The 16,323-nt window shown below is 37.8% G+C and overlaps 4 protein-coding genes across 4 annotated transcripts in view; 3 read left to right on the top strand and 1 right to left on the bottom strand.

The window, feature by feature from the left end:
- LOC135125970 (cytochrome P450 4C1-like) overlaps positions 1 to 16,323 on the bottom strand; it is a 121,230-nt gene that overhangs the window by 41,751 nt on the left and 63,156 nt on the right. The window contains exons 7-9 of the mRNA XM_064051756.1: positions 5,111 to 5,180; positions 4,598 to 4,724; positions 2,614 to 2,805 (exon numbers count right to left, since the gene is read on the bottom strand). Coding sequence (XP_063907826.1) covers positions 2,614 to 2,805; positions 4,598 to 4,724; positions 5,111 to 5,180 — 389 coding nt within the window. The remainder of the gene's footprint in view (positions 1 to 2,613; positions 2,806 to 4,597; positions 4,725 to 5,110; positions 5,181 to 16,323) is intronic.
- Positions 5,943 to 7,449, top strand: LOC135126126 (putative gustatory receptor 28b). The gene is made up of 4 exons (XM_064051948.1): positions 5,943 to 5,954; positions 6,008 to 6,979; positions 7,075 to 7,227; positions 7,384 to 7,449. Exons 1-4 carry the CDS (start codon positions 5,943 to 5,945, stop codon positions 7,447 to 7,449), a joined length of 1,203 nt encoding a protein of 400 aa, XP_063908018.1.
- LOC135126412 (putative gustatory receptor 28b) lies at positions 8,823 to 9,833 on the top strand. Its single transcript, XM_064052462.1, has 3 exons — positions 8,823 to 9,512; positions 9,558 to 9,710; positions 9,762 to 9,833. The coding sequence occupies exons 1-3, from the start codon at positions 8,823 to 8,825 to the stop codon at positions 9,831 to 9,833; spliced, it is 915 nt and encodes a 304-aa protein (XP_063908532.1).
- On the top strand, positions 13,360 to 14,528 carry LOC135126413 (uncharacterized). Its single transcript, XM_064052463.1, has 2 exons — positions 13,360 to 14,293; positions 14,338 to 14,528. Exons 1-2 carry the CDS (start codon positions 13,360 to 13,362, stop codon positions 14,526 to 14,528), a joined length of 1,125 nt encoding a protein of 374 aa, XP_063908533.1.

Genomic DNA, 16,323 nt, shown 5'->3' on the forward strand with positions numbered 1-16,323 from the left:
CTATAAAATGGATTGGATGCCAAAACAAAATAAAAAGGTTCCCGGATTGTTTAAAGATGAGTTTTTAGGAATACCGTTACGAGAGTATGTGGGATTAAGATCCAAAATGTATGCTTTCAAATATGATGAAATGCAAACAAAATATAATAAAGAAAATAAATCATTCATAACAGAAATGAAAGAAAAGAAAGTATGTAAAGGAATTAAACGACAAAATATTGAGAAAATGAGATTTGAAATGTATAAAGACTGTTTACTTAATACAAAAGAAACATACGAAGAGGTATATAATATTATGTCAAATGGGTTAAAATTATATACAGTTAAAACAAATAAAATAGCTCTATCTCCATATGATGATAAAAGATATGTCATAGATAAAATAAATACTGTACCTTATGGATACTACAATAAAGATAATTGAAGTTCTTCTTCATAAATTCCTTTTTTAATTTTTTCGTTGGAATCAGATGTCTCAACCTTATACCAAATTTGATCTCCTATAAAAACATCATGAATCTTATATATTTCTTTTGTCGAATTAGTTTTTAATTTATTGCGAAACGTATCAACAAGCATAGATAATCTAACTCTGTCGCCAATTTCAAATTTTGTTTTTTTAGTAGTAGTTTTATAATTGTATACAGTACTTAGTAAATTTTTTTCATTATTTTTATTTACATCAGTTGGCTTCATTTTAATTGTTCTATGATAACTATTATTATACTTTTTAATTATTTTAGGTAATTCAATTATCCATGGTTTGTTTTGATAAATAATAATTTTCAATTTGTTTCCAAGAGTTCGATTAAATCGTTCAATATTGATGCTTTATTTTCAGTGCCGGTACTATATATTTGAATACTGTTTTTATCTAATAATTGTTTTACGTCTTTGTTATAGAATTCTTTTCCTTTATCAACATGTAATTTTTTTGGAAATCTTTTTGATTTTTCAAATATAGTTTTAAAACCATCTGCCACTTCTAATCCGGTTTTTGTTTTTAGTGGAACTGCCCAAACATATTTCGAAAAAGTATCAATAACAACTAAAATATATTTATAATTATTATTTTGCCTTAATAATTTTTTATAATCGTTATCAACTGATTTATGTTGAGTTCTTAAATTATATGCATGATCTTCTAATTTTCCCTTTGGCCTGTAAAAGGAATAAAAATCAGCTTGAAAAGTATCATCTATTCCTTTTTGAATAAAATGTCGTGTAGTAAATCTTTTTCTAAATGGTTTGAATAATTCTAAAATTTCAATTTCCTCAGGTGATTTGGAAATATTATTTTTCACTGATTTACAAATTCTGCAGGTTGATATTCTTCGCCACAGTTTTCTTTTTTTATCAAATTTTGGTTCTCCTGTAGATTTAGTTTTTGTTTTACATAATTTACAATAATCCATTTAGTTGGTAATAAACTGACTTTTATCTCAGAATCATATATATGAGTTGAAAAAAACAAGTTGGAAATAAACTTTTTCATAACTGTCTTGAAAACTATTGTACATTCCATAATATTTTTTTTTTGGGAAAAAAAATGACAACATAAAAAAAGTGTAAAATTTATGGAATATTTCATTGATTTTATGGTTTTTTACGTTAAAAAACTTGAAATCGGGGTGAAAATTGAATAATTTGCATCATTTTCTGAATGTGAGTTAGAACATATGCTTTTACATACTACTGATTTTTCACACTTAGGAGTGTCATAAGTGGTCATTGTTTTAATTTTCGTCCAGTGTATTATTATACAGACATGTACAACTTTGTAAAACGCTTTTCCCGTTTATTTAATAATAAAAAATATCGTTCCGGCCTCCCGACCGCCTCACTTAATTAAACGCTCAGCCGCCATAAAAATCAACCCCAGTCAAATCCGTGCCGCCACCCTTCCAATAATATCGTTATTATGAAGATCGGGATTTGCCCGTTCGAAATCCGAACCGATAATTAATGAACAAAGTTGCCGGTCCGACCTGGCCGGGGTAATTTATAGACATTATAAGATCTATCTGTGCCCATTGTGTTACCACTTGTATTGTGCGAAGTTCTCTCAAATCGACCGAAATGCATGTCCGACTACCGAATGAGCAATCGCCCCCCACTACACCCCATTATTCGGGAAAATTGCCCCACCAGACAAGTCGTGACGTCATCGTGAAATTATTATTAGTTTTTCATTGCGCGAAAGCAGATTTTTCCGCAAGACAATGGACCGAAGTTTGGAGAGGGCGTTTTTTGGTTGCGTTGGGGAAGTTTGAAGATAAAATTGTTCTGATTAATTGGGTTGTGAATGAAAGGGGTTGGGTGTAGAAGTTTGCGGGGTAAATATTATCACGTGGGGTAGATTCGACCACCGAAGGGCTATAAAGTTGCGGGTTTACAACATAAATGTGTTTATCGTATTTTGTACAAAACGTACGGTGTTTTTATGGTAATGATAACCTAAATTACTTCATGTAATTAACGTGTAGTGCGCGAAGCGCTCAGGGGTCAGCACTCGGTCCTACATGTTTGTTACAATACATCAACGATCTTTTATATGTTTGCAGAATTACATATTTTAGCTCGCTGCGCTCCACCGATTCAGTGTGTACTTACGGCGAACATGAAGGTGTCGACTTCCTCCCGGAGCTCCTCGTCGGCCAGTCTGTTCTCGCTTTTTTCGTTTGCCTGGAGCAGGAGGTCGAGGAAGGCCAGACGCTTCTTTTTCCCCAACAATTTGTCCTCTTCGCTCAGTTCCTGCATGACGTTTTCCCCACTTGTTAGTTTCTCTTTTCTTTCTTGTATCACCTTCGAGAACACGAGTAAATATTTAAATGGCAATTATCCTTGCAAATTGCTTGGGAATTTTTTGCGGGATTACGTCGGAGAACGAACGATTGGGGTAAATGCCTTTGGTTTCCAGGAAGAAAGCGTTTTTGGGATTAATTTCTCCGTGAATTTAGTTTGACGGTTGGTATTGCCGTTCCAGGGAACGACTGCTCATGCCGATGTGTTTCAACAAAGGAGGGGGTAATTAAACCGGGTGTTCCAAATTCGGATAATTTAAATACGTAATGTATTTATGAGTTTACATTTATGAGATGGTTCTGTATTTTGACATTCAAATACATAATTTATTTATGGAAAAAGTAAATTATCATAGAGCGTCTGCATTTGTGCGCAGATTCGGAAGACGCTGGAATAGAATGAATAAATAATTAGGTCTTGGGAGAGCAATGAACGAACTCTCATTCAGAGAAAAATGGAAGTTGAAAATATCAAACAGTAAAGGAGACACGAGTGATTAAAAGTACGCCAATATAAAGTTGTGTCGGAAAAAAATCCCCTAGAAGAACGAAAAAACTTTATGTACTGTACTGTGTGTCGTGCTGTAGCCAACTACAATTACTTCGGAGACTTGTTCCAGCGCATTAACCCACTTGGGCGACTTTAAAATAAGCGAACAAACATAAAAAAGTTCGACAAGTTCTGTACGTTTCAGTTTGACCCGGAATTTCAAAAGTTGTTGAAATTGGGTTTCAATATTGAGGATACAAGTTTAGGGAGTTCGGTGTGTTCCCTCGGGAGAAGAGACAAAAAGCTTGGGATGATGTTGTAGTATAAAGCGGGTAATTATTGTAGAACCTCGTGGAATATTCAGGCGCGGACATGCAACAAGCAAATTTTATCCCAGCAATTTTATCAGCAAATTGAACGATTCAATTTTAGAAGAAAGTCGAAGTTAACTGAAGTTGGAGAAAGGTTCTCCAATGATAAATGATCTCGGAAACAAGTGTCGGTGTTGAAAAACTCCCGCAAGTTTCATTTGATTAAGTGGCAATACCGTAATAGGAAAACACAAAGGAATTGTCGAGCAAGCCTCTAACTAGCTACAAATAGCAGAGTTCGCGTTCCATAACACGCCGACAACAAAAACGTAAAATAAAAACGAATAGAGAGCATTTATAGAATTTTCCCCAGTCGTTTCATTTTATTAAAAACCAAACTTCAAACAGCAAAAATATAATTTTGTTTTTCACTGAAGCGCCTCGTTCGTTCTCCATATGACTGAAACAAATCAATTTCGCAAAGAGCCAATTAAAAAAATTCAATTTCAGATACAACATCTCGCTGAAATAATCCTTTGTGATGTTTTTACGTTTCGACGATCTTTCAGCGTTTGTTGTAGGATTTGCACAAATTGCTCCCGCTAGAACCGGTTTTACAAAAGCGCCTGTTAAAAACGACCGCGTCTCGAACTTAATTTTGCGGGTGTTTTCGTGTGATGATCGAAAGTGGCGTGGTCGTCAGCAATTTTGCAAATTCGGCCCGGAACAATGCGTTTTTAACCGGATCAAGTTCTCGGAAGACCCGAATCGTAACAATCTGCTGGCATCATCCGGGACGATTAATCAGGAATGGTATTAATAATCCGGGAAACGATGACCTCAAATTAATTTCGCGTTCGCCAGCCCCAAATGTATCGAGCGGGTGTAATGCTCATTTGAGCCGTCTGAAGTCACCCCATTTGATGGCGGATGGATTAATAATAATCCCCGACGCGTGTTCGCAACCCCGGATTGCCGAACGGATGATATACCTTTCTGGTGAAGCCATGCAGAATTGACAGGTACTTCTTCTGCTGGCGGCCTCTGGATGATAGCTTGAATATGAAATCTGGATGCAGATAGGGGTGGAACATGCGGTACAGCATTATGTCTAGTATCCTGGAACACATCGGATGATTAGCATGCATGAATTTCGCGTACCTGTGAAGGCTTCAAAGCATAATCGCGTTAGGGGTGGAGAGTAAATTTGCACTTTTTTAATGGGGTGGAAGGAAGGGTGGGCGGGCGGAAAGTAGCGGTGGCGAATTTGATTTGTGAGGGCGGGTGCCAAAAGTCGGATCCGGGTAAAAGAGGAAGTTCAAATCATTTTGACATTCAGCTCATAATTCTCCCAAAACGCTTGCAAATAATTTTTTAAAAATTTGGAAACCTTTTAAAAGAAAATACAACAATCCGAGTAATTTGAAAACTTCCTTCTACCACGCCCCCACTAAAACTAACAGCTTCATCTTTATAAAAGCTCCATGAAAGCTCGAGAAACTCACCCGTAAACAGCCCGGACATATTCCGAGTTCGAGTCCTTCATCGCGTTGACTTCAACTCCCATGGCGGTCTCTGCAACAATAAAACATCCATAAAAGCCTCGCCGGCATTTTCATTATGGTTTGATAGTCTCGTATACGTCTTATTTTATAGTTTTAACGCTTCGTAACGAATCCTGACATGTGTCTGTTGTCTAGCGTGATGGACGTTTTCCTGAACAACAACAATAAAAACGCTCAACAACGGTCTTTAAAATAAGCCAAACTTTTCCAAGATCTGCGGCTTATAAATTTATTTGACAGATATTTGAAGAAACTTCGGCAATGGGTATGTTTTATGAACACTCGACTTCCGCGGAATAGAATCAGCGGAGCGAAAACCAGTGGCGTCTACATCGGTTTGTACGATTGGTGCCGCAACCACAATTAAATAGTCAAAGTCAGTTGAACCCTAGTTTAAAAAATCAAAAATTCACGTCTCCAATAACTGAATATTTTAAATTTCGTGGAAGGGTTTGACGCGGCTGGGGAGCGAGAGGGTGTTTACAGGTGTGTTCGGTTCAAGGTTTAGTGGGAGCGGCCGAAAGTTTTGGGGTGTAAACTTGGGGATGTCATTAGGAAAATTAATAAGAACTTTATTAATTTCAGGTGTTATTAAGCATAGAAATGTTTGTTGAATGGAGATAATGTGGAGGGTGGAGAAGTTTCAAGGGGCGGTTGAGGTGTGCGCTTGAAGGGGAAATATATGTACAGGTTTTTAGAGTGTTATTTTTGTCCATTCAAAAATTAAACTACATTAGTAAATTGGTCAGAAATTAATTTTTAATGAGACACAATGTTTAATCAAGTATGATACACATAATTTTCTATAGTGCGTTTACTCAACTATTATCGATTCAGACGTTTAGTCAACGTTCGAGGGTCAAAATGTTCGACCGAACCAAACCAAACGTGAAAACCTTCCAAAAATTCTTCAACTATCATAAACGCATTTTAATCCAGAGCCAGATTTTTGGTCTCGTTTCTTTCACTTGCACAAATCAGCATTTTCGGTCGTCGAAACGACAAAAATTGTGGATCGTCGCTCTCATTTTGATATATTTATCGCTCACTGGGTATGTAATATACGCACACTTCAGAGGTCAAGTCGAGAAAGACACTATTCCAAAAATATCTAATATAATAATCCTGAGCTGTTGTTCCCTCTACGTCAGCACCATCTGGCTTACTAGCTTCTTCAACGGCGAGAAAATCGGCGACTTTTTACAAAAAGTGGTGATTTTTGACGACAAAGTCCAACTAGAAAGCGCCAGATACCACAAAACCCAGAAACGAATTTTGGTACACATGGTGGGACGATTCGTGTTTCTGACGTTTTATATAAGTTATTTTCTCTTCATGGACTTTGCGACTAAAACCGTTGTAATAATCCTGACTGAATCTTGCGCTTACGTCCTGCTCGTAATGAATTCAGTAATGTGCCATCAAGCAGGCGAGTTAATATTGATGTTGCGCGACAGGTTCAAAGTCCTGAATAAAAGTCTGGACGTCTTGATCAGACACTACTCCTCCAATATTAACGTTATTTTGAAAAAGAAACCTCCATTGATGGCTTTGAACACAATTTGTACCTTGCACCACCACCTGTCCAAACTCATCAAAATCTTCAACGAAATCTTCGGTGTAGTGCTCCTCTTCATGTTCGGAGTCAGCTTCATCGTCATAGTTCTGGCCCTGTTCTTCACGAGCGGCGAACTGCAGAGGCCCGGAGGCATAAAGTGGTTGGATGTGTTCTACATGCTCATGACCTGCGTCAGCTTTGTTATAGACACCGTGTATATGTGTGACGTGTGCTACTCCACCATACAAGAAGTAAGCTCTAGCTCAATATCAATTTTATTTTAAATGAGAATAGAGTGTGCAACGTAAATGTTGGTCTTGATTTTTATGACTTCGATTTGTTGTAGGCGAGCAAATCCGGCGAGCTCATCCACAAAATAGAGACCGAGGAGCACGACCTCATCGACGAGATCGAGATGTTCTCGCTGCAGATCGCCAACGAGCAGGTCGAGTTCAACGCGGCTGGATTTTTCCCCATAAATTACACTCTGGTGTTTTCGGTATGCGATTTGGGTTCGGTTTAGGTCTGGCATTTCGCGGTCGAATTGGATTACAAATTTTGCGTCATGCCGGATGACCACAGAGTGATGCGTGACGCGGCGATGAAATGTCAGATCTAATTGGAAGCGGGATGTTAATGGGGGTTGTAATTGCAGATTATTGGAGGAGTCACTACGTATATTATAATATTAATACAATTGTCGGCTACACTGAGGGAGTAGCGGATAATGGGGTCGGCTGAGATGCTTGTCAGTGGAGTGGTGTCAGTCATAGAAAGGAGTTACGGAATTAGGGGAGATAATTTGATATTATTGCGACTAGCTGTGTTGAGGGATCAATAAAGTGTAAAAGTTGAGGGGATGTTCTTGGGTAAGTCAGTCGGGGAGTATTGTGGCGGATAATTACGTCAAACTAGCGAACCGGCTGCTTCGAAATTCGGTATTAAGTTGCACTTTTTTATTGAATAGGGAGCAAATCAATCGAAAACTGCAGCATAAAACGTCTTGGTCGTAAATCGTCGGTGCATTTCCGTACTGCAGCTGACACCGTTCTATTTACTCCGCGGAAACAAATACACACGACTTCCGATCCGTAATGCCCATATCTTCCAAGAAAATTACATTCTCATCTCCCTCAAAGACAGTTGCAATACTCACGGCTCAATTTCCGCAATGCACTGAAATCGAACGGCAAAGTGCCAATCTTTGAACATAATCATCTTCGGCTGACGTCTTATTGGAAACTCGCAAGAGTAATAAAGAAGTTAACGTCTTAAGTTGGAAGAGCTAACGTTTCCCATTCTCAGTACACTGTATTTCATAATACTTTACGACGCCTTGGAGCGTCTTCCAAGGTAGTTTTCAGCCGTGACAATTTTACGAAAATCTATGATTTAATGATCTCTTTAATCCGATTCGATGCCTCCTCTGAATAACTCCGATAAACGATAAAACGCATTCAAAGTGTTTGATTTTGTATGGAAAAGCTCGTAAATTGGTCGAGATTCCATCTGTAGTTAGCGGACTAAAAATCGGGTCTTTAAAATGAGGGATGGCGCAGGATGTTTTCCGCGATATAAAAAGTGGAATTCGATTTATTTTTATTCCGGAGCAGAAAGAAATTATTTCGATTGATATATGGTAGTTTTTTGATGGGAAAACTCGTCGCGTTACCTAGCTAGCACCATTCGGAGGTTTTTTTCGTGGTTGATTTACGACTTGTCGTTAACATAATTGACTGTTTTGTACCACAATAAAACGTTAAATGCGCCCAAATATTTACCTAACAACACAATTACCGTAATGAAGACACTCTCACGCAATGAACTCTTTATTAAGTCATCGGAGCAGACAAAATGAGCACGAATTTTTTTCGCCGATTTCTCGGTACAGTCAATTTGCTTTTAATCCACGGCCAAATCGTGGGTCTTGTCACTTTCACCCACGACAGAAAGAAATTTCAGTCGTGTGCTTGGAGAAAGCTCTATAGTGTTTTTTTAATTTTTGTCAAGTTGGGTTTTGGGGGTTTCTGTATGTACGTGATTCCGACTATCACTGGAGTGCCTAGTATTTACAAAAACACAGGGTACTTAATAATGGTGGCTAACACTACCTATGCTGTCACCATTTGGGTTTCTAGCATTCTAGGCAGCGACTCATACATCAAGCTTCTAGCAAAGATTATCGATTTTGATGTCCAACTTCAAACCAGTTGTGTTATCATCGACTATAACAAAGCCAAAAAAAAGGGAGCGTTACACCTTCTGGGACGGTATGTTTTTATGACTGTCTTGTGCGTCTACTACCACTTCAGTCGGGCGAGGCCCCAATTTGCCGAAAAAATAACAGAAATAGCATTTATTTTTCTGATTGTTTTGAACTCAGCTGTCTGCTATCAAGCAACGGAGCTAGTGGCGACTCTAAAAACTCGCTTCGTGCTTTTGAACAAGCAAATCACCACTTTGGTCGAATCTTCTACTACAACTGTACCAAAAGTCGATCCTCAGCAAATCCAGAAGGACTTCGCTATTTTGTGTAAAGTTTGTACCTTGCACCACCATTTGTCCAAATGCGTCCGGCGCTTCAATCAGGCTTTTGGTGTCATTTTGCTAGCAATGTTTGCTGCTAGCTTTAACTGTATTGTTCTTTGCTTGTTCTACACTAGTGTTGCTTTACAAATGACGGTTCTCAATTGGGATGAGGTGTTTTATACAGCTGCTGCCAGCGTACCTTTCATCGTTGATTCGATTTTCGTGTGTCACGTTTGTTATACAACCATAGAAGAGGTAAGGTCGTAATTTGTAGCTTTTTGAAATTGCTTGATTTTTCAGGCGGATAAAGCTGGAGAGCTTATCCACAGAATTGAAACCGAAGATCACGACACGATCGACGAAATCGAGATGTTTTCTTTGCAAATGGCTAACGAAGAAGTCGAATTTAGTGCCGCTGGGTTTTTTCCGGTTAACTACACTTTGGTTTTTTCTGTGAGAGGTTTGAAAGAAAGTGTGAATTTGTTAGAAGATGTTGCTTTTTAGATTATTGGAGGTGTTACAACGTACATAATAATTTTAATACAGTTGAGTGCTACTATTGGCAAAGACCACTGAAACCTAACTGAAGTAATTAATCACCAAACGAGTTCGAAGAAGTGGTAATTACAGGTTAGACAAAACAGTAATTACGTGATAAAAAATAGACGATTTAATTAGACCCCTTCAATAAATTAAACCATCGATCTGTTATTGCTTCAGGATCATTGAGGCAGTTAAAATTCACGTCACTTGAAGTAAAAACAACACCCTGTATGAGTTGTAGTTGCTTTACGCTTGCATTTCGCATAATTGCTCGCTCATGTTACCCAGATATTTACAGGCGGTATATGACAACACAATTACGATAATGAAAACACACCCAGTACATGAAACCCTTATTAATTCGTCACACTAGACAAAATGAGCCGAAATTTATTCCAGAGATTTCTTGCTACGATTAGTCTGGTTTTACTCCACGGTCAGATCATAGGACTTGTCATTTTTGCTTCAAATGGAAAGAAACTCTACTCTTCTATGTGGAGGAAGCTATACACTATTTCTGTACTTTGTATATACTTAGCTTTTTCCGTTTTTTGTATATATACAATTCTTGGTGTTACTGATGTACCTAGTGTTTATAAGTACTCAAGTTACATAATACTAGTGGGTAATGCACTCTATGCCGTCACCGTGTGCTTCTCCAGCATAATCATAACCAAAAAATACAAGCTTCAAAAAAAAATTATAGACTTTGATGTGCAACTTCAAACCACTTGTGTTATCATCGATTATAACAAAACCAAGAAACGCACAATTTGTCATCTTCTGGAGCGCTACATTGTGATTATTTTGCTCAACATCTACTACCATTGGAGCATGGAGAGGTCCCAATTTGGCGAAAAAATGGGTGAAGTGTCAGCGTTTTTTCTTACGATTTTCAGCTCAGCTGTGTGTTATCAAGCGATAGAACTAGTTTGGGTGTTACAAACTCGCTTTATCATTCTGAACAAGCAAATTAACACTTTGGTGGCATCTTCAACTATGGCTATAGCAACAACTGATACGAAGCAACCTCAGAAAATTTTTACCACTTTGTGCAAAATCTGTACCTTGCACCACCATCTGTGCAAATGCGTCAAGCTATTCAACGAAGTTTTCGGCGTCGTTTTGCTAAGCATGTTTGCTGTTAGCTTTGTCGTGATAGTTCATTGCTTATTTTACACTAGTATTGCTTTACAAAGGAGTGTTATGAATTGGGCTGAGGTTATTTATGCAGATAATTCTAGTTTAAGTTTCATTGTTGATTCGATTTTCGTGTGTCATGTTTGTTATACAACGATAGAGGAGGCAAGTTAATTTTTTGTGGTTTCGTGAAACAGCTTTTTTTGTAGGTAAATAAAACCGGGGAACTTATTCATCGGGTTGAAACTGAAGATCACGACACCATTGACGAAGTAGAGATGTTTTCTCTGCAAATAGCGAATGAAGAGTTGGAATTTAGTGGTGCCGTTTTCAGCCGTGACAATTTTACGAAAGTCTATAATTTAATGATCTCTTTGACCCGGTTCGATGCGGCTCCTGAATAACTCCGAAAAAACGATAAAACGCATTCAAAGTGTTTGATTTTGTATGGAAAAGCTCGTAAAATGGTCGAGATTCCATCTGTAGTTAGCGGACTAAAAATCGGGTATTTAAAATGAGGGATGGCATAGGATGTTTTCCGCGATATATGTAAAAAGTGGGAGAAATTCGATTTATTTTTATTCCGGAGTAGAAAAAAATAATGTCTATTGATGTATGCTAGTTTTTTGATGGAAAAAGGCTACCTAGTTTGCAGTATTCCGAGTTTTTTTTTGGTTGATTTACGACTTGTCGTTAACATAATTGACTGTTTTGTACCACAATAAAACGTTAACTGTGCCCAAATATTTACATAACAACACAATTACCGTAATGAAGACACTCTCACGCAATAAACTCCTCATTAAGTCATCGGAGCAGACAAAATGAGTACACATTTTTTTCGCCGATTTCTGTCCACAGTGAATTTGCTTTTAATCCACGGCCAAATCGTCGGTCTTGTCACTTTCACCTATGACAAAAAGAAATTTCAGTCGTGTGCTTGGAGAAAGCTCTATAGCGTTTTTTTAATTTTAGTCCACTTGGCTTTTATGAGTTTCTGTATGTACGTGATTCCGACTATCACTGGGGCGAATAGTATTTACAAAAATACAGGCTACATAATAATGGTGGCTAACGCAGCCTATGCGGTCACCGTTTGGTCTTCTAGCATTCTAGGCAGCGACTCATACATCAAGCTTCTAGGAAAAATGATAGACTTTGATGTCCAACTTCAAACCAGTTGTGTTATCATCGACTATAACAAAGCCAGAAAAAGAGTGGCGTTTCATCTTCTAGGACGATACGTTTTTGTAACCCTCTTGTGTGTCTATTACCATTTTAGTCAGGCGAGGTCCCAATTAGCCCAAAAAGTTGCAGAAGTAGCAGCTATTTTTCTCATATTTTTCAACTCAGCTATCTGCTACCAAGCAACCGAATTAGTGACAATATTAAAAACTCGCTTCATGCTTCTGAACAAGCAAATCACTAGCTTGGTCGATTCTTCTACTACAACTGTACCAAAAAACGGTACAAAACAAACCCAAAAGGACTTCGCTATCTTGTGCAAAGTTTGTACCTTGCACCACCACCTGTCCAAATGCGTCAGATTCTTCAATCAAGCTTTTGGTGTTATTTTGCTAGCAATGTTTGCTGTTAGCTTCATCAGTATTGTTCTTTGCTTGTTCTACACTAGTGTTGCTTTACAAAAGACAGTTCTCAATTGGGATGAGGTGCTTTATACAACTGCTGCCAGCGTACCTTTCATCGTTGATTCGATTTTCGTGTGTCACGTTTGTTATACAACCATAGAAGAGGTAAGGTCAGAATTTGTAGCTTTTTGAAATTGCTTGATTTTTCAGGCGGATAAAGCCGGAGAGCTTATCCACAGAATTGAAACCGAAGATCACGACACGATCGACGAAATCGAGATGTTTTCTTTGCAAATGGCTAACGAAGAAGTGGAATTTAGTGCCGCTGGGTTTTTTCCGGTTAACTACACTTTGGTTTTTTCTGTGAGAGGTTTGAAAGAAAGTGTGAATTTGTTAGAAGATGTTGTTTTTAGATTATTGGGGGTGTTACAACGTACATCATAATTTTAATACAGTTAAGTGCTACTATTGGCAAAGACCACTGAAACTTAACTGAAATAATTAATCACGAAACGACCTCGTAGAAGTGGTAATTACAGGTTAGACAAAGCAATAGTTACGTGGTAAAAAATAGACGATTTAATTAGACCCCTTCAATAAATAAAACCATCGATCTGTTATTGCTTCAGTATCATTGAGGCAGTTAAAATTGACGTCACTTGAACCAAAAACGACACCCTGTATGTGTTGTAGTTGCTTTACGCTTGCATTTAGCATAATTGCTCGCTCATGTTACCCAAATATTTACAGGCGGTATATGACAACACAATTACGATAATGAAAACACACCCAGTACATGAAACCCTTATTAATTCGTCACACTAGACAAAATGAGCCGAAATTTATTCCAGAGATTTCTTGCCACGATTAGTCTGGTTTTACTCCACGGTCAAATCATCGGACTTGTCACTTTTGCTTCAAATGGAAAGAAACTCTACTCTTCTATGTGGAGGAAGATATACATTATTTCTGTACTTTGTATATACTTAGCTTTTGCCACTTTTTGTATATATACAATTCCTGGAGTTACTGATGTACCTAGTGTTTATAAATACTCAAGCTACATAATACAAGTGGCTAATGCACTCTATGCCGTCACCGTTTGCTTCTCCAGCATAATCACAACCAAAAAATACATCAAGCTTCTACAAAAAATTATAGATTTTGATGTGCAACTTCAAACCACTTGTGTTATCATCGATAATAACAGAACCAAGAAACGCACAATTTTTCATCTCCTGGGACGCTACATTGTGATTGTTTTGCTCAACGTCTACTACCATTGGAGCATAGAGAGGTCCGAATTTAGCGAAAAGATGGGTGAAGTGTCAGCGTTTTTTCTTACGATTTTCAGCTCAGCTGTGTGTTATCAAGCAATAGAACTAGTTTGGGTGTTACAAACTCGGTTTATCATTCTGAACAAGCAAATTAACACTTTGGTGGCGTCTTCAGCTATGCCTATAGCAACAACTGATACGAAGCAACCTCGGAAAATTTTTACCACTCTGTGCAAAATCTGTACCTTGCACCACCATCTGTCCAAATGCGTCAAGCTATTCAACGAGGTTTTTGGCGTCGTTTTGCTAAACATGTTTGCTGTTAGCTTTGTCGTGATAGTTCATTGCTTATTTTACACTAGTATTGCTTTACAAAGGAGTATTGTGAATTGGGCTGAGGTGATTTATACAGCTACTTCTAGTTTAAATTTTATTGTGGATTCGATTTTCGTGTGTCATGTTTGTTATACAACGATAGAGGCGGTAAGTTAATTTTTTGTGGTTCCATGAAACAGCTTTTTTTGTAGGTAGATAAAACCGGGGAACTTATTCATCGGATTGAAACTGAAGATAACGATACCATTGCGGAAATCGAGATGTTTTCTCTGCAAATAGCGAACGAAGAGTTGGAATTTAGTGGTGCCGTTTTGAGCCGTGACAATTTTACGAAAGTCTATGATTTAATTTTCTCTTTGATCCGGTTCGATGCCGCTCCTGAATAACTCCGAAAAAACGATAAAACACATTCAAAGTGTTTGATTTTGTATGGAATCTCGTAAATTGGACGAGATTCCATCTGTAGTTAGCGGACTAAAAATCGGGTCTTCAAAATGAGGGATGGCGCAGGATGTTTTTGCGATATATGTAAAAAGTGGGAGAAATTCGATTTATTTTTATTCCGGAGTAGAAAGAAATAATTTCTATTGATGTATGGTAGTTTTTTGATGGAAAAAGTCTACCTAGTTTGCATTATTCTGAGTTTTTTTTTGGTTGATTTACGACTTGTCGTTAATATAATTGACCGTTTTGTGCCACAATAAAACGTTAACTGTGCCCAAATATTTACATAACAACACAATTACCGTAATGAAGACACTCTCGCGCAATGAACTCCTCATTAAGTCATCGGAGCAGACAAAATGAGCACGAATTTTTTTCGCCGATTTCTCTCCACAGTCAATTTGCTTTTAATCCACGGCCAAATCGTCGGTCTTGTCACTTTCACCTATGACAAAAAGAAATTTCAGTCGTGTGCCTGGAGAAAGCTCTATAGCGTTTTTTTAATTTTAGTCCACTTGGCTTTTATGAGTTTCTGTATGTACGTGATTCCGACTATCACTGGGGCACCTAGTATTTACAAAAATACAGGCTACATAATAATGGTGGCTAACGCAGCCTACGCTGTCACCGTTTGGTCTTCTAGCATTCTAGGCGGCGACTCATACATCAAGCTTCTAGGAAAGATGATAGATTTTGATGTCCAACTTCAAACCAGCTGTGTTATCATCGACTATAACAAAGCCAGAAAAAGAGTGGCGTTTCATCTTCTGGGACGATACGTTTTTGTAACCATCTTGTGCGTCTATTACCATTTTAGTCAGGCGAGGTCCCAATTTCCCGAAAAAGTTACAGAAATAGCAGCTATTTTTCTCATATTTTTCAACTCAGCTATCTGCTACCAAGCAACCGAATTAGTGACAATATTAAAAACTCGCTTCATGCTTCTGAACAAGCAAATCACTAGCTTGGTCGATTCTTCTAATATAACTGTACCAAAAATCGATACAAAACAAACACAAAAGGACTTCGCTATCTTGTGCAAAGTTTGTACCTTGCACCACCACCTGTCCAAATGCGTCAGATTCTTCAATCAAGCTTTTGGTGTCATTTTGCTAGCAATGTTTGCTGTTAGCTTCATCTGTATTGTTCTTTGCTTGTTCTACACTAGTGTTGCTTTACAAAAGACAGTTCTCAATTGGGATGAGGTGTTTTGTACAGCTGCTGCCAGTGTACCTTTCATTGTTGATTCGATTTTCGTGTGTCACGTTTGTTATACAACCATAGAAGAGGTAAGGTCATAATTTGTAGCTTTTTGAAATTGCTTGATTTTTCAGGCGGATAAAGCCGGAGAGCTTATCCACAGAATCGAAACCGAAGATCACGACACGATCGACGAAATCGAGATGTTTTCTTTGCAAATAGCTAACGAAGAAGTGGAATTTAGTGCAGCTGGTTTTTTTCCGGTTAACTACACTTTGGTTTTTTCTGTGAGAGGTTTGAAAGAAAGTGTGAATTTTGTTAGAAGATGTTGTTTTTTAGATTATTGGAGGTGTTACAACGTATATCATAATTTTAATACAGTTGAGTGCTACTATTGGCAAAGACCATTGAAACCTAACTGAAGTAATTAATCACGAAACGACGTTGTAGAAGTGGTAATTACAAGTTAGACAAAGCAATAATTACGTAGTAAAAAATAGACGGTCTAATTAGGCTCCTTCAATAAATTAAACCATC

The sequence above is a fragment of the Zophobas morio genome, unplaced genomic scaffold, assembly GCF_036711695.1.
Source record: "Zophobas morio isolate AGI-343-1 ecotype UQ-CSIRO unplaced genomic scaffold, CSIRO_AGI_Zmor_V1 ptg000010l, whole genome shotgun sequence".
NCBI classification, from domain to species: domain Eukaryota; kingdom Metazoa; phylum Arthropoda; class Insecta; order Coleoptera; family Tenebrionidae; genus Zophobas; species Zophobas morio.

Bases quoted from the DNA above. Each gene is read 5' to 3' on its own strand.
- LOC135126126 (XM_064051948.1), top strand. The intron at 6,980-7,074 runs GTAAGCTCTAGC...GATTTGTTGTAG, and splicing joins GCTACTCCACCATACAAGAA to GCGAGCAAATCCGGCGAGCT. The intron at 7,228-7,383 runs GTATGCGATTTG...TTGTAATTGCAG, and splicing joins ATTACACTCTGGTGTTTTCG to ATTATTGGAGGAGTCACTAC.
- LOC135126412 (XM_064052462.1), top strand. From the start codon at position 8,823: ATGGTGGCTAACACTACCTATGCTGTCACCATTTGGGTTTCTAGCATT. The intron at 9,513-9,557 runs GTAAGGTCGTAA...TTGATTTTTCAG, and splicing joins GTTATACAACCATAGAAGAG to GCGGATAAAGCTGGAGAGCT. The intron at 9,711-9,761 runs GTGAGAGGTTTG...GTTGCTTTTTAG, and splicing joins ACTACACTTTGGTTTTTTCT to ATTATTGGAGGTGTTACAAC.
- LOC135126413 (XM_064052463.1), top strand. From the start codon at position 13,360: ATGAGCCGAAATTTATTCCAGAGATTTCTTGCCACGATTAGTCTGGTT. The intron at 14,294-14,337 runs GTTAATTTTTTG...TTTTGTAGGTAG, and splicing joins TACAACGATAGAGGCGGTAA to ATAAAACCGGGGAACTTATT.